The sequence below is a fragment of the Cynocephalus volans genome, chromosome 9, assembly GCF_027409185.1.
Source record: "Cynocephalus volans isolate mCynVol1 chromosome 9, mCynVol1.pri, whole genome shotgun sequence".
Classification (NCBI taxonomy): domain Eukaryota; kingdom Metazoa; phylum Chordata; class Mammalia; order Dermoptera; family Cynocephalidae; genus Cynocephalus; species Cynocephalus volans.
In genome coordinates, this window is record NC_084468.1 from 4,720,776 (window position 1) to 4,746,912 (window position 26,137).

General features: G+C 52.3%; 1 protein-coding gene across 2 annotated transcripts in view; it reads right to left on the reverse strand.

Annotated features, from left to right (window-relative positions):
* The window catches only part of SORCS2 (sortilin related VPS10 domain containing receptor 2), a 502,479-nt gene that overhangs the window by 305,878 nt on the left and 170,464 nt on the right, over window positions 1-26,137 (reverse strand). For both annotated transcript variants that reach the window (XM_063107926.1, XM_063107927.1), the window contains exon 2: window positions 6,349-6,416. In XM_063107926.1, coding sequence (XP_062963996.1) covers window positions 6,349-6,416 — 68 coding nt within the window. The remainder of the gene's footprint in view (window positions 1-6,348; window positions 6,417-26,137) is intronic.

The following is a 26,137-nucleotide window of genomic DNA, read 5'->3' on the forward strand; positions in this document are numbered from 1 at the left end:
GGGAGCGTTGACTTGTCTCCACCGCGTGGCTCCCTGGGCATGTGTTATAATACACCCCGTACTTTTCTGTACATGTCGAAGGCTTCCTAATTAAAGTGAGGATAAAAGAAAGAGAATCCCTTCCCACCCCTATCAAAAAGGATAGGATTCCACCAAATCACTCCGAGAAAAACCTGAGACCCGTCCTACCCCCAATACTCCTGAGGTTGCCTCTGGCTAAAGGTCCTGCCCAAGGTCAGATCTGCCCAAGAAACCGTGGGGCTGGCACAGCTTTACATGCCGTGCTGACTCAGGGTCGGCACAGACACAGTGTCCTCTGGGCTGTGGGACTGTGCCCTGTTTCCAATCCACTTTGCCCAACAGCCATGCTCAGTGTGAGGTGGCAGGCCAGGCCAGGCCGGAGGCTGCATCACTGCGGAGAGGTGGGGCATGGAGAGGGGCAGGGTCAGCTGTCGCTCTGGATCAGAACACTTTCAGGCTCCTCTTGCTCTGCCTGACAGCATTGGAGCCAACTCTATCCTCCTGGTTTCCACAGCCTCTCCTAGCATGGTCCATGGATATAAAGTGTTGTCGGGTTACAGTAATAGCTAAGTGACTATGCCAATTGTATGGCTAGGGCTACGGCTCACAGACCTTTCAAACCTGTTGTACAGACTGGGTCACAGACCCCTCACATGCCAGGCTGGGTCACCAGACCCCTCACATGCCTGGCTGGGACACCAGACCCCTCACATGCAGGTCCACACTCTAGGTAATTGGGAAAGATCCCAGGAGCCAATGGAAGATGACACAAGCTCAGTCCTCAGCTTCCTTGGCAGCAGCAGCTTACAGCAGATCCAGCAGTGGCAGCCGCCTATCAGAGGGTCCCGGGGACCCTGGCAGCAACAGCTTGCAGCAGCAGCCTCCAGCAGCAGTAGTGGCCTCCCTGTGGCCCCACCCCCAGGGCATCCTGGGTGCCGGGGGGGTGCTGTGGATCAGAGCCGCTCATCCTTTATATTTAAGTCAATAACCCAGGACACCTGGGCACACATGTGCAATCACATTAGACAATAATCAAGGAACACCTGGGCACACGTGCAAACTTATATCAAATGCTCGGCAAGATTCTGAACATCTGAGGGTCCCTGACCATTTTCCTATATTTTCCCTACAAACGTCTTCTAGGTCCTAGCAGTGTTTGCCACAAGCATACCACCATCCATCTATCTGCTCATCCATCCATCCATTCATCCATCCAACTGTCCATTCATCAGTCCATCCATCCATCCATCCATCATCCATCCATTCATCCACCCATCCACTCATCAGTCCTTCCATCCATCCATCCATTCATCCATCCATCCATCCACCCATCCATCCACCCATCCATCCGCCCATCCATCCATCCACCCATCCATCTGCTCATCCATCCATCCATCCATCTGCCCATCCATCCATCCATTCATCAATCCAACTGTCCATCCATCCATCCATCCATCATCCATCCATTCATCCACCCATCCACTCATCAGTCCTTCCATCCACCCATCCATCCACCCATCCATCTTCCCATCCATCCATCCATCCATCCATCCATCTGCCCATCCATCCATCCATTCATCAATCCAACTGTCCATCCATCCATCCATCCATCATCCATCCATTCATCCACCCATCCACTCATCAGTCCTTCCATCCATCCATCCATCCATCCATCCACCCATCCATCCACCCATCCATCCATCCATCCATTCATTTATCAGTCAATCTGTCCATCCAATGCCCCACATGTGTCTCCTGTTCCAGATCTGTGCTTGGTTCTGGGCCTCTGGTGATCATCAATATGGACCAGACAGGTCTCCTTCTTCAACCTCTGCTAAGGCTCCCAGGTGACCCCTGAATCGCTGGGGCCTGCTACTCAAAGTGTTGTCCGTGGACCAGCAGTGTCAGCACCACCAGAAAGGTCTTACAAATGCCGAGTCTCAGGCCCTGCCCCAGACCTAGGAATCAGAACCCGCACTTTAACAAGGCCCCCACCTGGTTCACACGTGCATCAAAGTTCGTGAAGCTCTTCTCTGCACCATGCATTTCAGATGGAGACAAAGTCACCCCAAGGGGGGAAAATTAGCTCTCGAGGGGAGGCAAACAATCTTACTAATTTTACATATAAAGCACATGTATACGCACATGCACAAATGCACACACACACACACACACACTTCAATAGAAATACAGTTATGTGGGCCAATGACAAAAGACAGTCGGAAGCACTGATACGGGTGTGGAGGATGCGTGCAGGGCCAGCCCTATCTTCTGCTCTGCTTAGGGGGCCGATTTGTCCCAGGGATGGTTCCAGTTTTACAATTGAGAGTCTGCGTCCTGGGACCCCTTCGTGCTGCTGGTCACTCTGTCTGTTGCCATGAATCCCCCCCGCTCCTGGCCAGGATTGCCTGAACCCCGGATGAGCCCAGCAGCTCCCTCCTGCAGGATGGCAGTGGGGGCACGGGGGACATTTTCAGAATACTGTGTTCTTAATTTTTGTGTTTCAAATGCTGTTTAACTTTACCTAAAAATAATTATAGCTCTATTATGGAATAGACACAATTATCACGTACACAATGAGCTCTCACGTGCCCTCCACTTGCCACAGCAGCTTCTGGCTCTGCCCAGTGGATTCCCTTGCTGGGCAGCAGGGGGTTTAGGCAGGAGGCTGGGAACGGCAGGTGTCGGCCACAAGGAGCTACCGAGCAAGAGTAGGCAGGACGAGAATGTGTGCGCGCGCGCGCGCGTGTGTGTGTGTGTGTGTGTGTGAAGTCACTGGGCCTTACGAGGAGAGAGGGAGGGAGACTGATGATCTGGGACCCTGCTGAGGATGAGGAGGCAGAAAGGGAGCGAGGCGAGGGATGGGGACACAGGGACGGACGTGAGAGCCATTTAGGAAATCAGATCTAGATGGTATTGCCAGCATTTGGTGATGAATTACGTACAGTGGGCTGAATGGTGGCCCCCAAAAAGATATGTCCCAGTCTTAACCCCTGGACCCTGTGAATGAGGTGACTTTATTTGGAAAAGAAGTCTTTGCAGATGTAATTAAGTTAAGGATCTCAAGATGAGATCATCTTGGATTATCTGGGCAGTCCCTAAAACCAATGACAAGGGTCCTTATAAGAAACACACAGAGTAGAAACACACAGAGAGGAGGTCATGTGAAGATGGAGGCAGGGATCAGAGTGATGGAGCCAACAGAGCTGGGAGGGACAGGAAGGACCCTCCCTGGAGCCTTCTGGGCAAGTGCTGCCATGTCCAACCTTGGTTTGGACCTTTGGGCTCTAGGACTGTGAGAGAATTAATTTCTGTGGTTTTAAGGCACCCAGTTTGTGGTCATTTCTTACAGCAGCCACAGAAAAGTAAACCAGACTGAACATGAGGGTGAGGATAGAGTGGCCTTCAGCTCTGGAGGGGACACCACGTGGAGGAACCAGCTCTGTGCACCTCAAACCCTGATGCCAACCTGGGCTTCCCCAGGGGGAAGGTCTAGCTCTTCTCCCCAACCCCAGCCTCTTGCACTGATGCAAAGGGACCCATAGGACCTCCAACCACACACACACGCACACACACAAGAAGAAAGGGGCAGAGCACTAGATTGTCAAAGCCAGGAGAGAGGTGCTGCTGACATGGGGCCCATTAAATGCAAGACAATTAAAACTGCATCCAGCTTGATTTCAGAGAGCCATTTCCAGAGTGTAAATACCATACCTGTCATTAAAAGTGTATTTATTGCAATTACACAGGAGATTCTTGGGAGGCTCTATATGCATTCAATGAATGTGTCTTTAATAACTCCATTTAATACATGCTCTCCAGATACGAGGCACTGTCAACCTTCCATCCACGTGTGCCTCAAACACAGACAAGGGCGGGGCGGCGTCCTGAGGAACACCAATGACAAGTTTTCCACTTCTAAATGCTACCTCTGCAAGTCCCCAGACAGGTAGCGGGACATGAGCAGATCATGCTTGAAAGAGAAAATGTGATTGGTTATTAACATAGGGAACTGTCCGTCCTCACTAGGGGTCAAAGGGATACAAATTAAAACAACAGCCCATGGGCCCATTAAATGAGCAGGTCATAGAACAGTTGTAAGACAGAAGGCGGCCAGGATGCAGGGCCCCACCCAGGTGGGCGCATCTTGGAAAAGAATTTGATGCTACCTTTTGCCAGCTGTAAATCCACTCACTGTCTGGCTGAGTAATGTGACTCCCCAAGATTCATCCCAGGAACGAAATGAAAAGGAAAACCACATGCCTCAATGTCTTACGGCAGCAGCAGTACAGGATGAGTAAGTGCGAGAGTAGGTCCACTCAGGGGCAGGGACACAGCCATAGAAGACGTGACGACACAAACCAGCTCTGACATGGAAATAGGAAATGGATTTTAAACGTGAAAAAAAGAAGTGATGCCAAACTTTATTCTATGGCTATATCTATATAAATATGTCAGCATAAAAGAGATAATAAACAAAGTAATTGCGCTGACGCATAGGGACGTGGGTGAATTTTCTTGAAATGAGTAATGTTTTTCGCATGTATTTTTAGGAAAGGCGAGGAAACGTCTGGGTATAAAGACAGTGATGAGAAAGGAACATGGAAAATTAAAATCTGTTGATTTGCTTCAGAGGAAGCTAAATTAGACCATGCACTGTTCTAGCGACATTTCATATATTATCTCATTCAGTCCTCACAACCTCCCCTCAGGTGGGTTTTATCCCCATACTACAGATAAGGAGACTGAGGCTCTGGGTTGGGGAGAAGGATCCTCCCCCTACCCCCTGCTTGGAGCAGCTCTGAGGTGGGTGGTTTGGCTCCTCAGCTTCCCTACCTGCTTCTGAGGGATTGTCTGGAGACCACAATTAAGGAGGCTGAGCCCCGGCCACAGGGCTGGCCAAGGGCTCGCCGCAATTGTGAACCTCACCCTGCAGCTCTGCAGTATATGCAGACTACACCAGGAAGGAGGCTCAGGACCCCAACAACAGTTAAGATATTCCTCTTTCCTCCGTCTCCTGCCACACTGAGATGCTGCAGTGAGGGCAGGGACTCCGGCATCCTGGAAATCTCTGAGGAAGGTGTCTGAAGGGACGGATGAGCGGGCAATGAGCAAGCGCTGGAGGCCGTCAGTGCCCGACTGCCATGCAGGAGTTGGGGCATATGAGGGAAGAAGACGTAACTGCTTCTGTCCACTTTGTAGCCAAGGGACCCGTCCTTGAACCATCTCCCTGGCAGGGGGGCCGTGCCCTCCACGGGCCTCAGGGGAGCATGAATGTCTTAATCCCCAACCTTGGCCTCCTTAGCACCACAGGTGACCAAGCCAGCTGGCTTGAGGCAACACCGTTCCTTATACAGCAAAGAAAATAACCGACGAGGCACAATTTCAGCAGCTTCCCAAAGTGTCACGGAAATAAGAACCAACAGAACCAACAGAGTGAATCATCAAACCCTTTGCTAACAGCAAAGCCCAAAGCCAAAAATAAATCAATTTGAGGTGGCTGTGGTGATTGCCCCCAAGTCAAAGTCCCGATCAGCAGGTATAGACATTTTTCTTAATGGATTTCAAATAGAAAAATGAATTAATTATGACTTGAGAAACAGGTTGGAAACCAAAACGGTTTCCCATCCAGAGAATGTGGAGGTGGTCATCGGTGCACGGAAGAGACAGAATCCTCGTGGGAGCAAAGCTTGGAAACCACAGCCCAAGAGGCTGGGAACCGTCTACACCCTTCCTGGAGGTAGATGTAAATATTGAGGAAGAAAATAACCGAAATGGTTTCTCGAAAGCTGCTTCTCTCTCATCTCATTCAAAACATCAAAGAGGCAGTCTGACGTTCTTGGGCTGAATTCACATTTCATATATAAAGAGATATCCCCCGTCGCCAGCGGGCTATTTATTTGCCGAGCTCCTCGGCTAAGCCTGGAAAAAAGACAAACGCCCCACAATGAGGGTAATGGGGCCTCTGGCGGCCCTGGGAGCCCATGCGAGGCTGGACACAGGCGGAGGATTGTGCACTGACCTGAATTCACAGCGCGCACCCTCGGACGGGAAGGAGAAAAAAAGAGCAGAAAGGAAAGAAAAGAAAGAAAGAAGCTTCCCAAGCAGCGTCTCCCCCCCAGTGCGGTGTGCACACACCACCGAAACTTTAATCCGCTTTCAAATTCTCCTTTATGCACTTTCCAGCTGAAGAAACGTTGCGAGGTCACCACCCGACCCCAGGCAGTTGGACCTCAGCCCCCAGCCCCCAGCTCCCAGCCAAGAGGCCCGGGAGATGATGCAGGGTGCGGTGCGTGAGGGGAATGGCCCACCGTCGGGCTGACTTACCGCCACAGAGAACTTTCCAGAACCTTCCCCATGTCTGCATGGTAATACTTCGTCAGGATCAAGATCACCTGTGGTGTTAACAGAAAGAAAAGGCAGAAATCAGCGGGTTTCGAGGTTCTCAGAAAAGGATCCGATAACACTGCTCCCCACCGGGATTCGGGGTCTCTCAAATGTCGGTCATCTGGGGCCTTTCTCAGTTGGAATTCCTGGCAGGTTCCAGGCACCTTGCGCCAGAGCGCTCAGACATGGGGCTTGTTCCTGCACAGAACCCTTGATTATACTCTTCAGAATGACTTTGGGAACATCCCAATCCTGTGAAACCCACACACCAGTTGCCACCTGGCAGGAATAATTCAAACAAGCCCTAATCAATCTCAAACTGTGGCCAAAGGGACAGCCGAGCCAGTGGTCCCAGCATGAGGACCAGACGCGTTTGGCAAGGCTTCTGAAATGGTCTCTGTCCCCACCAGTGACAGCCAGAAACAGCTGCGGAGGCTGGAACCCAAGACAGGAGCAGGTCCCCACGGTCTGCCCTCCACGACTTTTCTTAGACTGGTGGCTGATGGCAGTGGCTTGGGAAGGTGGCAAGGACAGCCACGACAGCTGGAGGCAGGCCATAAATCATGGATGGCACGCACACTTCTGTGTTGTTCAACCATGCACCGCACGCACGAGCCCCACCTAACAAAGCTGCTTGCATTTCAGGCCTGTGCAGAAAAATGCAGCTGTTTATAAAAGTGACAATGCATGAGTTGACAGGCACCCAAATGTTCTTCAAAACAAACATGTGAACACACACGCACACACACAAAGAAACGAGGACTCGCCAGCCCCGGTGCGAAAGGAGATTTATCCCCAATTACTTCACTAGCCACTGCATTTTCATGTACATCAAATTCCATTTCACTCACTGCCGGTCCCTATTAGCAGTTCCTAACGCTCCCGTTGCCATGGGAACCCCAGGAGGTAAAAACAGGAACACCCTCGGTTCCCGGTGTCGCTGTTAGCCTGGTTAATTTGGGGTCACCACACCGGCCGTCTCCAACAGCTCAGTTCCTCAAGGAAAGCAGAACTTTCTCCGCACTCGGTCTTCAGGGCATCGTCTCTGCAGACAGCACTTTGGCTGATCAACTGTCTTTCTTTCCCTGGTGATTACAGCAGGGAAGATATGAGGAGGGGATGTCAACCGAGATGGGACAGTGTGCATCTTAGAGGCCATGATGATTAAAAAAGAAAGCGGAGCCTTGTCAATTGAGGCGAGAGCGGCTCTGCCTTGCTCCAGAACAAAGCGATTTTCTCTGGCCAGCTTGCTGCCCCCCCAAGTCGAGCCAGAGTCCTCTGAAGACAGAGGACAGACAGTAGGCAGGCAGAGTGACAGGGCCCAGCCCGGCAGGAGCCAAGCGTATTTTTAACCTTTTGATTTATATTTTATAGTCTTGCTTTTCCCAGAGGTGATTTTGAGAAGCCAGCATGTGACAGCTGGAAGGGACCTCAAAGTCTGTTTTATCTGGCCCCCTCCAGGATGAAATGCCCAGCCCAGTCTGATCTCGAAGGAGCGGTTTGGAAACTGGCCCTCCCGTGGGCTGAGCGCCGTCCCCCAGCTGCTTCTGCCTGTGTGTGCTGGCTCTGCTGCTGCAGACGGTGACGGAGCAGGACCACTTCCTCCTCCTCCTCCCTTCTGGGGAGATTCCCCGCTTGTGCCCACACCCTTCGCTCTAAACCCCAGCTGTTCTGGGCCTTGGCACAAGCTGTTCCTCATCTTGGGATCCTGTTCCCTGGCCCCCGAGCCCTATCTCCTTGGGCTCAGATAACCTCCAGATTTCAGCCTAATCCACACTGCCTCCAGGACATCCCCCAGACCCCCACACTGGGTTCAATGCCTCCTCCATAGTTTGCCCTGCCCTTGGACTTCCCTCAGCCCTGCACAATTCATGGGGTTTGTTTCCACCACTGGATGACAAGCCCCTCAAGGGTGGACACCTTGTCTTGTTTTGTCTCCAACGCTGGGCACAAGCCCTCCACCGCTCATTGAAAGAAACATAGGTGGTTTTACCCAAAGCAACAATAAATAACTATTCAAAGCCAGGCAGAGGTGAGAGCCCTGGGCAGAGTGCCCAACCCCCTGCTCTGGTCGTGCATATACAAACACCCCCTTCCATCGAGAGGACCCCCATCCATTTCTGCTGGGGGACAGAATCGCTCTGCTGACACCACCTTAACCTGCTAAGCCAAATGGGAGTTTGGAGTCCTGAGGCCAGAGACCTGGGGTGTGTTGTCCTTGCCTGGGGCTGAAACAAGGAAGCTGCCCAAGAGGGCCCGGTGCTAGAGCAGCAAAACAGCGAGGCAGCCCCCATGGCATCCCTCATTCTGCAGCTGGCAACGAGAAGGACCCCAATGTGGGGTGAGCCAGCCCAAAGCTGGTTCTGAACTTGCTAGCAGACCCTGCACCCCCTCCGTGCACCTCATTTCCTGATCTATGATGATGTGATAGTGAAGATTAAATATTCAGTAGCAATGGAGAAGTGACCCACAAGCCACAGGAACCGCTGTTGGTAAGAATACTGGTCATGGCTGACGCACACTGGTGCCAGCCCAGTCACCAAGCAGCCAGGCACTGTCGGGCGGTTTGCTCGATCAATGCCTTTCCCCCCAGGAGCCCTACGAGGTAGTGCCTATCATTACCCGTTTTACAGATGAAGAAGCCAAAGCAGGGAGAGCTTAAATATTTTGCCCAAACCTACACATCCAGCAAGAGGTAGAGCTGGGACTTGGTCCCAGGCAATTCAACCTCAGAGCTTGGGCACTTCACTGCCATGCTGAACGCCTGTGTTTTCAAAGGAAACTTCTAGTAAAAGTGGCTTCAAAGATATAAAAATTATGACATGTTCTTCTGGGACCCTCAACAAACAGCTTTGGAAATGAAATATCCCAGGGACAGGCTTTCCAGTCACTTGCACGTTACCATAGCTTTGGGGTGCTTTGATCTGGCTGGAGAGAAACATCAGGAAGGGGAACGGGGGCTGCAGGGTCCAGGCCATGTCCAGGATCTCCTCCCACCTGGAGGCTGCCGGAACCCACAGCCCCCAGGAATCCTCCCCATATGGTCAGGAGCGTCCGAGGAAGAAAAAGAGAGGGGAGCTACTGCTGCCCGAGGGAGGGCGGGCGCAGTGGTCATTCCATACTGTGACACCCCGACCCAGCCCGGACCCACGGGGAGGGGCCGCTGCTACTGTGCCCATTTTACTGCTGAGGAAACTGAGGCATGAGCCGCCAAGTGGCCTGCCTGGCATCGTACACGGCAGAGCCAGGAGCCTCTTGTGCCCACGTGCAGGGCTGTTGTGGGCTCGATCCCATCACTCCACCCACCACTCTGTGATGTCTGCCTTCAAACACGGGACACGCAGAACCCCAGAACCACGGGCCTAAGAAAGCCACTCTGCAACACAGCCTCCTGGAAGGCTCTGCGGCGGCAGCTCCACAGTGGGAGAAAGCCACAGCCAACCAGCTGATGACCCTCAGATGGCACTAACAGATCTCCCTGTCACTCCAAGGGAAGGGCTGGCACAGAGGGGGTCTTGGCTCCCAGGGCTGAGGGAGGCCAATTGCAAAATAGCTACATCTTTACCTGCAAATAGCATTAACTGGGATTTCAACGTTTTCCGTATCAGGTCATCCTGTGAGAGTTGGCACTTTTCAGATGGATTAAAATAAAACAAACGGGGTGTGAGATGTGGTGGGATGGCCCTGGGCTGGTTAGTTAAACCCTCTGAGCCTCAGTGTCCTCATCTGTCCCAGGGGATCGTGCGGATTTGGCCAAATTCGAGCTCCAAGTCATTAACTCTACACCCAACAGCAGGAGCTGTGCTTGACGGGGCCCTGTCTCGAGACCAGCTCACCCCTTCACCCGACATGGATGACAGCATCCTGCCATACAAGATCCGACAGACTTGCTCACGGAGAAGCCTCTTTCCAAGACCTGTGTACTCAAGGCCAATGGTGCATAAGTGACCCACCCATGGGGGGGCAGGTGAGGAACAGCCAACATCACAAGCCTGCTTACCCTCTGGCTGGCAATGCCACGCTGGGAGCTATTCTGTAGGTGTCCTTGTGCATGGGAAATGACCGAGTCCCAAGTTATTCACTGTAACACTTTTTTAAAAGCTAAAGAGCAGAAACAACCCACACGTCCACCCACAGGGCCTGGAGAAACCGCCTGCGGCTCAGCTACCCAAGGGAGTATCGTGCAGCCCCAGGACCCAGGCAGAGACAGCCCACCGCGGAGCCAAGTGACAGGGCCCGGGAAGAACCATGCTGTGCACTTGTGTGTTAAAAAACAGGAGAAGTAAAGGCCACTGAGAAATAGTAAAAATGGGGGATTTTATGTTACGTGAATTTAACCTCAACTAAAAAAACGAGGGGGGAAGGATCTGTGTCCACTTGTGCTTGGATGTGCCTGACAGAACGCTGGGAGGGGACAGAAGAAACGTTGTAAGGTTGGGTGGGGAAAAGAGGACAACGGGAGGCAGGAGGATATTTCCACGACAGACCTTTTAATATTTGAAACGTGCATGCATGTGCACGTGTGTGTGCACGTGTGTGTGCGCACGTGTGTGTGTGTTGCAGGAGACAGAGCCACCCCAGCGGGTGGCCGCTCACACGGATGAGGCTGACGTTCACCAGCCCTCATGTCTGGCCACGGCCTTTCTCCCTTCTGGCCTCCAAAATGTGAGGAAGACGGGCACTCGCACGCTGGCAGGGCTGGCACTTGAAGCAGGGGGAAGACGAGTCCTGAGGAAAGCATTTAATTGGTGCTCAATAAATGTCCTTTTCTGTTCTCCTCCAGTGCAGGCCACTTGAGAAATCTGATCCTAATTGAGTTGGGGTCGCCTGGGCTGGCTTTGAAGCGTGCCCCGCTACCTCGGGAGGTGTGAGGGGTGAGAGCAGGTGAGGAGCAGGGGCACTGAGGCAGGAGCGGAGAGGATTTAGGGTCTGTCCCCTCCCCACGTGGGAACAGAAGGGCTCACACTATCCACCTCTCAGGAGGGCGTCCCAACCCAGACCTGGCTTTGACTAATGATGCCAGGAAGGGTGTCAGCCCACGGAGGAACGGGAGGCTCTCCACCTGCCCACAGGTGAGGGCTGGCAGAACACACGTTCGCAGCTCCAGTTCTCACGGCAGCCCTGCCAGTCAGCACCATCTTCCCAGCTCAGAAGCTGAGGCACGGAGAGGGGCAGTGGCTACCCAAGGTCCCCTCCCACCCCCACCCCTCCCCCAGAGACGGCAGAGCCGGACTCAGACCAGCCCTGAAGCCCTGAGCCCAAGACCAGGGCTCTTTCTAGAGCAGCGCCCTGGGGCACTCTCACCAGCCTGGGCGAAAGAGGACGGGGCTTCCTGCTGACCCATGATGCCAGCCCCTTCCCTGCAACTGGGCTGGCCGGCTGGCCCTTCCCCACTCCCCCGGGAAGGCAGGTGGGCTCGGCACTGGGTGCCTTCACTCCACCAGGGAGGCATCCTCTACGAAGAAATCAATCCCATTTAAGAGAAATTGCTTCTGCATTTATTTGCCAGGGAGAGGAATCTTGTTTCTCTCTGCTAAAGACCACTGAGGGGAGGGGTGGGGGATCCTATTAGTCTCAGAGAGCCACGCAGAGGGGATTGGAACTCCAAGGGAGGAGGCAGCGGTCAACGCCCCTGTCCACCCTGCAGACCCCCAGAGCTGCCAGCTCGGCTTGCTCCTGCCCCCACGTCCCAAGGGCATCACCACCTGCCACCCCTGTCCCATGCAGCCCTCCTTGGTTCTCTGAGCTCAGAGAACCACAAAGCTACAGAACTACATGAGCCTCCCTGAAGTGTTTCAAGAAAGTACTAGCTAACGCTGCTGTGAGCAGAGGGCCTTTCCCTCCAGGAGTCTTCTGCAGAAGCTCAGCCAGAGAGCCTGGGTCCCCCCACCTTATGCAGAGCCCCAGCCCCTGCCTCAAGGCTCCTCCCCACAGGGGTCTTGTCTGAGTCCTAGCTCTACAATGTACCGGCCACCAGCTGTGCATTCCTGGGAAGCCACTCAGCCTGGCAGAGCCGGAGTGAAGACGAGATGGGTTTGACGTGCAGCATGGGCACAGGGAGCAGGACATCCAGGGGCAGGGTTAGGGTTTCGGTCAGGCTGGGATTAGGGCGAGGGCCGGCGTTTGGGGTAGTGTTAGGGATCAGTGGTAGAACTAAAGTTAGGGTTAGAGTTTGGGTGAGGGTTAAGCATAGGACTAGAGTTAATGTTAGGATAAGGGTTAGGTTTAGGGTTAGGCTTAGGCTTTGGGTTAAGGTTAGGGTTAGGATGGGCTTAAGGTTTGGCTACGAGACAGGATTACAAGCAATGCTGGTGTTAGGGCCGGGGTTGGGGCTAGTGCTGCTGCTCTGTACAGTGCTACGTGTACAAAACAGTTTTACATCAGGTGGTTCGGGCACTACGTGTCTAGAGACATATGTGAGAAAGCCTGTGTCTAGCAGTCTAGGTCACGCCAATGTACGTGTTGTCGGGATCCACGAGATGTTTCTTTTATGAGTAAATCGTACATGATCAGCCCACCTTCCCACCTCTGAGCCTGTGCCCCTTCTCCCCTGGCACAGAGCCCCGCCCCTCTCCTGCCACCCAGAGGGTAAGCCTTCGTACTGGGCCAGCCCAGACGCTACTTCCTTCAGGAAGCTTTCCAGGGTGTACCCAGCTCAGGTCGCTATCGTCCGATTACACCCGCTTTTCCCGCAGCACCGTGAGCTGGAGCATTTCATCTTTGAGGGCTGGGCCCCCAGCCCCTGACCCACTGTGGGAAAGGCGCACAGCCTGGGAGCCGGCCTGACCCCCGTGAAGCGCTCACCGCCGTGCGCCTCCACCCCAGGCTCTGGCGTACTCCTCATCTGCAGTGCTGGAGGATGAGGATAAGGGTCCCGCGTCCCTGAGTGGAGGGGATGAGGTGTGAAGACATGTGAAGGGTGTGCACCGTGCCTGAACTCCAAGGGAGGAGCCCTCACCAACGACAGTCCCCTTCCTTGCTCAGGGACCAGTGTGAGAGATGGCCGAGGCTCTTGGCTGCCTGCGTGACACTGTGCCACACCCCGAGTCACCCGAGCCCAAAACAAGATCTCTTTCTTCCCACAAATCTGTGACCTCATCTGGGCACTGTGTCCCAGCAGCCGGGGCCCCAGCAGCAGCCCGGCTGCAGGAGGAGGAGTGGGGCCCTGGGTGTGTCAGGCCTGGCTCCATCTCGCTGGAGGTGCCTGTGTGGCCTCCTCCCCTACCATCCCTCCGGAAGGGCAGGAGAGGCTGCCCTAGCTGGGAGCAGGGGCAGATCTGGGCAGGGAACAACTGGGCTGGTCCCTGTGATGCAGAAGGCATGACCCTAGAGAAGGCCCCTCACTTCAGAAGCTTTTGCCTTGACAGCGAGGCAGGACTGTGTCTTGACAGCCCAGGAAAGGAGAGGAGAGTTGAGTCTCTGATAAGAGTCTGGGGTGGGGATGCTCAAGCCTCCCCTTCCGGGAGGAATGGCCTGTGGGATCCACGTACAGGAAGTCGCCCAGACCAGACACAGAGGGCGGCCTGGTCTGAGCTGCAGCCCTCTGGAGAGGGCTCTGCAAAAGGGTCTCTGCCTGTTGACACCGGGCTGTGGTCACATGAAACAGTGTCACTGGGGGAAGCTGTCTGAAGGACAGTCAAGGACTCTTCCTACTATTTTTTGAAACTTCTCATTATTATTTTATTACTTCAAAATAAAAAGTTACAATAAAAAAAAGAGACATGAGAGATCTGTCAGTCAGACGCAAAAAAAGGACGTGAGAATATGCAAGCCTCCTACCCCACCTGCCTCCCCCTGTGGACCTGGGGACCCACTGCCCAGAGGAGTCCCCAGACACTGTGGCCCTTCTCAAGCCCACTCCTCCAGCCAGCCCCGTGGACAGAGACCAAGGCCATCACACCACGCCCCGGGACAGCGGGAACAGGGACCCCCTCCCCACACGGAGGCCGAGCCCAGGTGTCCCCAGCACATGGGGCCAGAAATAGGCCAGGATGTGCCAGGATATACCGGTGAGCCCAGCCTTGAGTCCGTGACTCTGCCCGCTAGTTGCCATGGCCCTTCCTTGCTGGGAGAGGCCAGGAAGGTGGTGGGAAGCAAGGTGCACTGTCCCTGAAGAAGGGTCTTGGGTATGGCATCACTAAGGCTGGGCAGGGGATGTCCCCTTGCCCCTGCAGTATGGACACTGGTATTTTGCCTTAAGTTGTCTCACGGACACTTGCTGCCCAACATAATCGAAGGAGAAACATTTGCAGAGGCCCATGTGTCCACCCAAACCCCATTTCCTTTGCACAGCTAGCCCCAGCCTCCCCAGGAGGCAGGTGTGGCTTAGAGACTAAGTTCTGGCCTTAGAATCAACAGAATGTGGGCAGGAGCACTGTGCCTACCTGCATGCCTGAGCCAAAGTCTCCTCACAGTCACCGTCCCATTAAAATAATATTGAATTACTCTGTCCTGGACCATTTCCTAAGCACTTTACAGACATCAACTCATTTAATCCTCCACAGCCCTCACCCTTGGGGACCATTTTGTCCCTAGTTGGAGGAAGCTGAAACACAGAGAGGGAGGTTAGTCGCCCAAGGTCACACAGCACAGAACAGGAGGGCCGGGCCTCAGGCAGCCCTTGAGTGGCATCAAATGAACGGGCCCCTTAGGAAGAAAGCTCCTCCTCGCCCTGAGGACCACAGTCTAATCGAGGGCATCGGGCCAGAGGGTGGCACATTGAGCTTCCCATTCAACCAAGCTCTGGCCTCCAGCGGCGCCTAATAAACAGGCTCCAGCGACACCTCCACTTGTGATGGACACCTGCCCGTGGCACGCCCAGCTCCTGGGCCCCAGGGCAAGACGGCTCTGACACTCATTGGTCCAGCACTGGAGACCCCACATGAGGCCTTCCATTGGCCTCTGGGGGTCCTGCCCCAGGGACCCATCTGCAGTCAGGACCATGATTAGACTGCCGGGGACAGATGCCACCCCTCCCCCACGAAGCATGAACTCCACAAGCATGAACGGCCCTGGCGAGGTCCCTGTTAGGGCTTCCATCGGCTTTACACAGGGATGTTTTATAGTTCCAATTTCAGATCATAGCAGGGCCATATTTCACTGCTCCTCTGAGAGCCCCCATCCAACCAAAGAACTACATTAAGCATGATTTATCCATTAGGCCTCAAAACCACCTCATAAACGTGGGCTTGGAGGAGCAGACCAGGCAAGGAGCATGGGAGGGCACCCTCCTGTAGGGCAAGAGCACCGTGGCTCACTCCTCAGGCTCATCTGGAGCCGTTTCCCTCATGGAATGAATGAATGCATGCATGAATGAATGAATGCATGCATGCAAACCACACTCCAGGCAGGCATGACAGACGGCTGCCTCACTTGGCACATGCCCCACCCTGCCACACCTGTGAAGATTTACTGCTGTCCTGCTCCCTTTCCTCCAGGCCTGCAGCTTGCTCCCTCAGTCCCCTCCCCTCCCCTGGCAAATCCCCCCTCGTCCCAGGGGCTCAGCAGGCATGTCCTGTCAGGGGAGACTTCAGAAACCCCCTCCCCACCTCCAGTCAAGGTTGCCACTCTCTCTGGGGTCCACAGACCCTGGACATAGTGGATTACATAGGGGCCTCGAGAACATATGTCCACCTAGATCCTGCAAATGTGACCTTACTTGAAAAACGGTCTTTTCAGTTGTATTTACGGATCTCGAGATGAGACCATTCTGGATTAGACCCTAAATTCAGTGGTGTCCTTATAAGAGACACACAGAGGGGACGGCCAAGTAGAGACAGAGGCAGAGACTGGAGTGATGTGTCTACAAGCTAAGGATTGCCGGAAACCACCAAAAGCTGGAAGAGAAGCCTGAACAGATTGTGTCTCAGAGCCTCCAGAAGAAACCAACCCTGCCGAGACCTTGTTCTCTGACTTCCAGCTTCCAGAACTGCAAGACAATAAATTTCTGTTGTTTGAGCCACTCACTTTGATGCAGCAGTCCCAGCAAACAGCTTAAGGCACTCACCCATTTCACAGATGAGGACACTGAGGCTCAGCTCGTTGGAGATGACATGGCGGTGAACCATCAGGGCTGAGATCCCTTTCCACTGCTCCAGACACTGCATATGCACAGAGAACCAGCCCAGGATGGAAGGAGGAACTGGGAGGCCCCCGGGCAGCTGCCCAGCTCCCTGGAGCCCCTACTCCCTCCCTCCCAAGTTCTGCCACAGCAAAGTGTTGGGGTCCCGCCTCGGGCTGTGCTGGTATAGACAGCAAGGAGCACCCAGCCCCTCCATCAATCCGACGCCTTTCACGGGTGCAAAACCCAGTGTTTAAAAACAGAGAGTTAAGAACTAGGCTGGAAAAGGACCCCATAAATCAAAATCAGACAGCAGAAAATAAATGTACAAACGCTCCCAATCTGTGCAAAACTACATTTTTACATCAAATCTGTTAAGGGATAAGGTGTATTTTAATAGGTGGGTCTTGGTAGACTTTTGCACCCCAGCCATCCCTTGGAAATATTATTTACTCTCCATTTCTCATAACCTGATTGAATTGTAATTTCACTCATCCCTCCTTTTTAATAATCACTATAAGTAAAATTATCGGTGAAATTACAGGATTCTTTTTTGGTTGTTTTTCTTCTTTTTGCCATTGCTTTTCAAAATGATGCTCTTGTGCTTCTGCCTGGAAGTCAGCATTTCTCAGATTTCTCAGCATTTCTCAGATCTGTTTATGGCCATAGGAGTTGCTTGCTGAGATTTGCTCAACACAAGACGCCTGGGCTATTTCCTGGAGGTGGGTGGAAGTTGCTGATCCTGTTTTTAAACAGAAATCCACCCCCTGCCAGCGCCCTCCCACTCCCTGCCAGTCCCCAGCCAGACAGCAGAGTGCTCGCCACCTCCAAGAATGTCCCTCAGGAAACAAGGCGTCACATCAGAATGGAGGCGCTGGCGTGAGCAGACGTGTCCGCTGCTCACTGGAGGAGGGGGAGGGTGTCCTCGGCTGCATCCCACTGGGAAGGCCGAGATTTTGGCCACGGCAGCCCCTGACCAATGTCCCCTGGCCTTAAGGAACCCAGACAGGCTGTGACTCCCAAAGCCCTGTTCCTCAGGACTGTCAGCACACAGGGGGTCTGGGGGTTCCGACTCCAGCTCGGGAAGAAGCCACTCGGAGCACATGTGAGCCCCACAGCGACTTGATCCTCTAGAGAGAGGCAGTGGGAGAGGCCTGTGACGGCACCTTGTCCCTGCTGTGGAATCTGTCCCGCAGCCATCAGGCTGCATGAGGACTTCTGCTGTGGACTTTGGGGGCCCCTTCCTCCATAAAAAAATATTTAAAATGAGGTTTCATGGCTGCGTTGGTATAAAAGAAGCATATCTTCATACTGCATATCAAAACATTTCCTCTACCTAAAAGTTCATCTTTCTTTTTCTGATTTTAAAGGAAATTAAACATTTTTGTGTGTCCCTCAACATCTCGTAGGCCCCGGCAGGGAGCTGTGCCTGCAGGAGACGTGCACCCCGCAGCTGTCCCCACCAGCCCAGCCCAGCTCCTGCCCCTTCTTCTCTCCTTTGACCACCGGACAGCCCCCACTCCAGACCTGCAGTGTCCCCACTCTGGACCCCCTGCCTGCTGGTTCTCAAGAGCAGCTGGATCATGACACCCTCCCCTCACTCAGGACAGATGCTTTCACATGTTCTCAGAGTGGGGAACCTGCTAAGAACCCCAGGAAAGCAATAAACATGCAGGCACACCAGCCACATTTCCCTCATTTCCAGGCCTACAGACCAGCCTGGGACCAGTCTGTGGGGCCCATAAGCCCTTTCCAATTCCCTGGCAGGGGGCAGGCGACCGATGGGGTGTCCTGGTCTCTGGACCTCGAGGGGCCATGGAATTTGGGACAGACTGGAGACACCACTGGGACCTCACTGTGCAACTAGTAACGCTACCTAAGTGCAGGTGAGGATGATGACGTTGTCTCTCCCAGGCTCAGACACTGTCAGTGTCCCCCACTGCCCAGAGGCTGAAGTCCAAACTCCCGTCTCGGGCAGCCAAGACCCACGGGGACCATGGCCCCAGAGCAACCCCCTCACTCCCCGCTCATCTGCAGATACCATCAGCTTTGCCCTGCTGTGGGGGCGGGCTCACCCAGTGCCCACCGCACCATGCCTCCCCTGACCCCAGTGGCGATGCCACCCCCCTTCAAGTTCCTTCGGGAGGCCTCGGAGCAGAGCTCAGACTTTCCCTAATTACACCCGTCTTCTGACCCAGGCCACTTCCTTCCACGGGCCCCAGCTCCTGTTCACCTGCTGTTTTCACCCTGGAGACTCCGTGGGGAGGCTTGTCCGTGGGCAAACCTGGCAAGGGGAGAGGCTGGCGGAACGTGGGGCCCTGTTTCTCGCCCTCACGGCCCATTGTGTCTCATCCTGACTCTGATGGTTCACAGCTGCAGCCATGGCCCCCTGCACTGCTTGACCCTGTGCAGGAATGCACTCTCGGCTGGGCCCACCGGTCAAAGTGGCCGTCCCCTCCAAATAGACCTGGGAATCAATGTCATGTCGGACGACCAAACAGCTCAAGAAATCCACTATCTGATCAGTCAGGGATCACCTTCAAACACCTGCACCAGAATCCCCCATCAGGAGGATACATTATTAAGCATTCATTTTTAATTAACCCACTTCTTTTATTTAAATAGGAAACTTTGATATCATTACCATAAATAGAAAAACAAGCATGACTTATACACAGAACTACAAAAATAAATACAACTGTTTGCCTTTGACAACCTAAGGCCCTTACTTTATTGAGAAGGAATCAGAGAGGTGTCAGAAGCATGCTGGCCAAAGGTCAAGTGTGTCCTCACTGTCAGCAGAGGACCATGGAAACAGGACTGACACCCTCTCCCTGGGCTGTGGGCTCATCGGATGCCCCTGTCCTGGCTCCTGCTCAGCAGAATTTCCTGCCTTTGGAAAACACACACTTTGTCAGAATGCAGAATCCCCAACACGAGTTTCCTCTCCACTCCCCAAGAACATCCCAGGAGTCCAGTGATGGGAGCTCTCCACCCATCAAGAGCAACGCCAACATGGCAGGAACGTCAGTGAGACTGGGCAAGACCCAGCCCCTGCAGCCTCTGTACAGAACCAGGGTTGACAACAAAGCCCACCCCTGCTGTTTAAGCCGAACACCTCATGGGGGCTCCCAGGCAAAGTCCATGCCTCAGGCGTGATTCTCCTCAAACAGAGCCAGGCTTGTGTGCAGGCTCCAGTTAAGCCCCAAATCCCAGGCTGGAGCTGAATTCATCTTGCAGAACAGCGACCTGTGGCCTCCGCAGCCCTTATCTGGGCTTTCTGACGCACAAGCAGCCATAACCCAGCCGCCTGAAGATTGTCGCCTGTGTCCCTTGGAGGGAGATTCTCCAAGTGCCCACGCCTCTGAACACTATTGGATCTCACACCACTTCTGGAAACGGCCATTACTGAGAAAGCTTCAGGAGCTGTGACTTTTCCAATCCTGTCCCCAGCCAAGCTCTGGGCAGCCGGGAAGGCAGAACATAACCGGCAGACTGGGGAGGGGAGCCAGGAACCAGCAGGAGAGAAATCATCACATTCACTTTCTTAATGTCTGAGACTAAGTATTTTAAGAAAAGCATTTTAAAAATAACATTTGGTGATTTCTAAAAAGCAAATTTCTGCAGCTGTCTTTAGCATGTTTTCTAAGCATACCTTAGCCAAAAGGAATACAAGACTTTCATAGAGGTTTTAGTAGAAATCCTACAAACAAAGCAACATATTTCTAGTGAGTGCCTCCCCTTGACTTAGAAAAAGAATCCAAAAAGCCTCAGGGTCTGGAAGGTTCTGCCTCATTCTAGCTATGTGGCTTTGGGCAAGCTGCCCATCTCTCTGATCTTGGGCATTCCACCTGTAAAGGGACACCCATAGTATATACATGCCTTTTGTGCAAAGACAGTTTAGTGGTGGATCACACCCCGTGAACCTCATCTGGGGACAAGGAAGCCTAATCCACACGTCATTGTGACTACAGCATTCCAGCCAAGCAGCCAGTTTGCACACCTCAAATGATGGGGGGCTCCCCACCTCCCAGGGTCCCTCCTCATGTTTAGCTGAGCCTGTCTCCCCACATTTCTACCCATCAGTCCAGCTCTGCCTGGTGAGACCCTGTGGCCATGCCATGGACCCCAACAGTAATCCTGACCTCCCTCCTGCCCACCCAAGGCTCAAGTTGCCCCAGCTTGTTGCAAACCAATAGCTACAGAGTTAACTGCAACACACAGGCGATCCCAGAAAGAATCCTTGTTTCCAGGGCAAGTCCACACAGAGAGCTGGCCCATACCCGGACCTGCCTCCCTCCAACCCAGCACCCTTGGCCGCCATCCCAAGCACAGGATCTAGGAGGCAGCAGAATCTTCTAATAACCGTACACTTCTGTTCAGGTGTGTATCTGATTGGCATACAAATTACACAGATAAAACAAAGACTGGGGAGTGTATGATACTGGAGAACTGAGGAGGATCTGGTAAGAGGCTCTCTCTTGCTGCCTATGTCAACCAAGATCAATGAAAAATGAATGTGTGTCCATGACAGACAATAGGGCAAGAAGAGGAAACATGATCTTCCCTCCAATTGAGAGTCTGGGTGGGACAGACCCGGGGTGACTCTCAGCTGCCAGTGACCTTGCCAGCGGGGTGGGCCCACAGGGAGTGGTGAAGATTGGCAGTGATGCCTCAGGGGTGCCGAGGGCAAAGCAGTGGAGAGGAGAGCCCCCATAAAGGTGCATTACACTGCCTGAACGGACCCCTCCGACAACAAACATTAGCCCCAGGAGAAGCAATCGAAGGCAACAGAGATGTAGCTTCATTCAAGGTTATTTTGGAGACCAAACTGGTTTCATTTTCACGGCATGAAGAGTCACCATCTGTAGCAGATTGAATTATGTCCCCCCAAAACTCACTGAAGCTTGAACTGTGTCCCCAAGCTTTATGTATTAGAAACTTAGCCCCCACCGTGACTGTTAAGAGGGTGGGAAATCCTATTATGGTAACTGAGAGGTGGAGCCTTGAAGAGGTGATTGGATTGTAGGACCCTGCAGTAGTGAATGGATTAAAAATGGTGGTCGGGGTGTGGTTCTGAGGGCTTTAAAAGGAGAGAAGAGTCTCTCTCTCTCTCTCTCACCCCCCCCCCACCATCTTGCAGTGTGAGACCTCTGGGTCACTGTCGCCACCACCAAGACCTTCACCACCTGTGTTCCCTGGACTTCAGACTTCCCAGCCTCAGAAACTGTAAGCAATACATTTCATTTTCTTTATAAACTACCCAGTTCCACGTATTTTGTTATAAGCAGCAGAAACAGTCTAAAACACCATCTTTCCCCACTTATCTTTGATATAAAAATACCTGTAATAAACAAATGTGGCCCTAGCTTCTCCAGATATCTCAGAGTTCAATTTAGCCTAATTCCAGCTAAAAGCAGAGAGAATAACATATAAACTTCTTCATGAAAACTGGGGTATACTGTGACTTGTTTGGAGAGAAGAAAACGGTGAAAGAGTTAAATTTCTGGACAGAGGAAACAAGATCTTCATTTCTGAAATCTAATTTACAAGATCTCCCCAGGGTGAACTCAATGTATCTTCCTCCAAAGGACGAGGCTGTAAACGATTCTGTGGGGACCCAAACATATGGTCAAATTGTACCTTACGTATATCAAATCGAAGGCTCCCTTCACCGAGTGACTTGATTTAAAACAGACCTGTCAAGCCTAGCTCCCCATGTAAACTTCCTGAGCTGATTTAGCTAAATCACAGGCTTGGCGTTTCATGACCAGCTGTGACGGGGACCATTCTACCATCCCGGGTGAAGGAGCGTCCCGCTGCCATCCCAACAGGGCTGAAAACAGAGTCATCTCCATCAACTTGACAAAGACAAAAAACTTGAGTTAAGAGCCCTGTCTAAAATTAACAGTGATTGAAAGTTAATGATGGAGCAAATTTGGCAGGACTATTTCAACATGCATCACGATGTGGTCTTGGCTTTCAGATGGGAAGCTGACATGATGAATGTCTACTGAGGTCCCGCTGAGAGCACGGCCATGTGGCTTTGTGAGATTCTCCCTCCCACTAGAATCAGACCCTTGGCAGAAGGTCTGATGTGTCACCACCACCAGTTCTGGGGCTGGGCTAACACATCTGCTTGTCAACATTCAAAGCTGTATCTGTGTGCTCAATGGCACTGTTTACTTATAATAACAAGCCAGAAACAACCCCTGTTGGGTAATGGTTCCATAAACTACAGCCTAACCATTTAATTCAATCAACAAACACAGATCATGGGGAAAGGACAAACAATGACCTGAGAAAATACTCATGGCACAATATGACATGAAAAAGTATGTGGAATTATATACACAGCATGACCTCCCTGTACTTCCACACATACATTGGAAATATGTGTGTCTGTTTCCTCTATGAAAATATAAACTCTTTGAAGGCACAACCATTTTATGTCCCCAGCCCTAAGGCACAGCCAGTACCCAGTAGATGAGCAGCAAACACCTGTTAAACTAAACTGGAACATTCCTGATGATCTCTTCATTGAAACTTTTAAGCATTTACAGGCGCATCCCTATGGAGACACAGGTGTGCACACACAGACACATGCAGAAAACCAGAAAGGAATACGTCTGGGTGTAAAATGGTGACCTCTGAGTATTAGTGAGTTGGTTTCTCTACTCTTTCACATACTTCCCAGTTTTCTGTAGTAAGCAAGTTCTACATTTACAACCTGCGGGAAAAAAATCATACTACAGAAGAGGCCGTGTTTGTTACAAGTGTATCCAGGTGCAGAGTCCTGTCCGGATGGGCTTTTGAGTGCACAGAGATACAGAGTCAACTGTCACCTACTATGTGCCAAGAACTGCTTCCAGACCTTCTTGCACTTAATTCTCGCAGTCACCTGGCTTGTGTGTTTACATCACAAGCACTTACCTAGAACTTTCTGTGCCACAAGCTTTGCTATGAGTTGACTTATGTCCTCCAAAGGTTCGTGCATTAATCCTCACTGTAACAGTGTTGAGAATGGGAAATTTCATTATGGTAACTGAAAGATGGGGCCTTTAAGAAGTGATTAGATTGTGAGGACTGTGTCCTTGTGAGTAAATCTATCCATTCCTGGAGTAACAGGTGTGGCTCCGATGGCTTTACGAGGACAGCGAGTGAGCAGGTTAGCTCTCCTGCTCCTGCTATTCTCGCAATGTGATACCCTGCGTCACTGCAGAGCCACCACCAAGAAGGCCCTCACCAGATGCACCCCCTGGGCTGTGGACTTCCCAGCCTCCAAAACTTTAAGAAGTAAATTAAATTTTTTTATAAATTACCCTGTTTCAGGTATTCTGCTATAAGCAACAGAAACAGACTAATACAAGCATTCCCCTAACTTAAATCCCGAGAACGGCCCTCTGATTAGGTACCATTATCCTCACTTTACAGCTGATGCGAGGCAGGTAAGGAACGTGCACCTGGATAGCAAATGAACAACAATGGGCAAAGTGGCTCGAGTGAGATAGATGAAGGAGCCACATCCACCCAACGCAAACCGAGACATTTGTCCCTGTCCACTGCTCTGAGGACACACAGTTTCAGCAGCCTGTGGCCCTCACTGTCACTTCTAATAGGCTCTGGGTGGGTGGATGTTTACCGCAGACGTGTGCATGCAGTTTTGTTTGGGGGGCTTGTTGGTTGGCTGTTTTCAGCTGCTGTGATCACTTCCACAAGGCTGGCCCAGGCTGGCTCTGGCCTGAGCCCTGCTGCTCCTCCATGCAAACCATAGCATGGTGTGGCATCTCACTCATGCTCACAACCAGAGTTCACGTGAACTGGACACGTGTGAGAAAAGGCTTCCCTGGCTGGCCCTGGCAAGACCAGACCTCACTTCATAAGTCCCACAGCGGTGCCCTGCTGACGATCTCCCGAACCCAACGCAGGCGAGGAAAACATGCAAGGGAGTTTCATGCCCCAAGACAGAGGCCCAAGGAGCTGGCCTTGATGGTTTTGGAATTCTCCATTTATCATCTGAATGAGATGCTGATCTAAATGCCCAGCACCCTTATTTGATAATTCTGCAACCCCATGCTTGACTCAAGGGAGTAGGAAAAGATACAGATGTTCCCTCTGAGGCTGGTTTCCCTTTGATCAGAGTAATAAGCCCCACACCATGAAGGAGGGGTGGGGAGGTGGGCAGGCAGACACCTGGGGGCCACCTAGGTGCAGTGATACAGGGAAACATATAAGCTGGGGTTAGACACGGCAGGCTCACGGTCCTGCCTCCACTAGTGCACCAAGATCTGTTTTTATTTTTATTTTTATTTTTATTTTTTTTGTCTTTTTCGTGACCGGCACTCAGCCAGTGAGTGCACCAGCCAGTCCTATATAGGATCCGAACCCGCGGCGGGAGCGTCGCTGCTCTCCCAGTGCCGCACTCTCCCGAGTGCGCCACGGGCTCGGCCCGTGCACCAAGATCTGTCCAGCACATTCCCTTCCTCTTTGCTGTGCCAGGAACCCCAGTGCTCAATGGAACGACTCAGACATTTCTCTTTAAGGATCCAGATGCTGAGTTGTCTGTAAGGAAATCCCAACCCAAACTGCAAAGTCCCTCATAAAGGTGAATGTGTTCCTGTCCCAGCTCAAGGCCTTTCCCGTAAGACACCGCCCAGACTGTGTACCAGCTCGGGGCCGCCTGTGGTAGAAAGGTTTCCCCTTGACCACTGCCTGCCCGGGCAGAGATACAGGGAGGGGCACAGACAGCTGTGGAGATGGAGTGATACTGCGGGACCCTGAGCCCATGTCCTTGTCAGGGAAACAACACAAACACTTCCCAGACTCCCCTAAGTATTCCCTGCAAATGTGTGGGCTGCTCAGGGACTCGGGGCCCCAGCACTTGGTGGTCACCAAGAACCCAGCCTCGGCTTCAAGAGGAGGAGGGGCAGGGTCTGGCCACAGCAGGGACAAAGGTGAATTTGGCCAGATGGTGTGAATAGAATGGGCAGGTCAAGCCACTTCATCTGAGAAACCAATGCCCAGGGCTCCAGGTGACCTCCTGCTGCTGGCACAGATGTGGTCCTTGATTGCCACTGTGAGAGAGAAATGAGGCTGAAATGAGCTCGCCACTTGCAGACCAGACGGAGGAGGAGCTCAGCTCTGCACTCCCTTCCTCCTTCTCTCACCTGGGTAGAGATTATTTCCACACCACAAGCCTTTCTAGGCCAACTCTATCCCTTTTCCAAGAAATTCCCCCATATCTTTCTATTCCTTTAAAATTAATCATTATATTGTTTTCAACAAATGGTGCTGATCAATGAATCATCTCTTTGCAAAAAAAGAATCTCAATCTTTACCTTCCACTGTAGACAAAAATCAACTCAAAATGGGTCCTAGACCTAAATGTGAGCCCCAAAACTATAAAAGTTCTAGAAGAAAACAGGGGAGAAAATCTTTGTGACTTTGGGTTAGTAAAAGATTCTCAGATAAGACATAAAAGCACGGACCATAACAGAAAAAATACAGACAAATTGGATTCATCAATATTAAAAACGTATGCTCAAATGACACTGATAAGAAATGGAAGAGACAAGCCGTGGACCAGGAGAAAATCTTTGCAAAGTACACATTCAACAAAGGATTTGTATCCAGAATGTATAAAGGGCTTTCATGATTCAATAACAAATA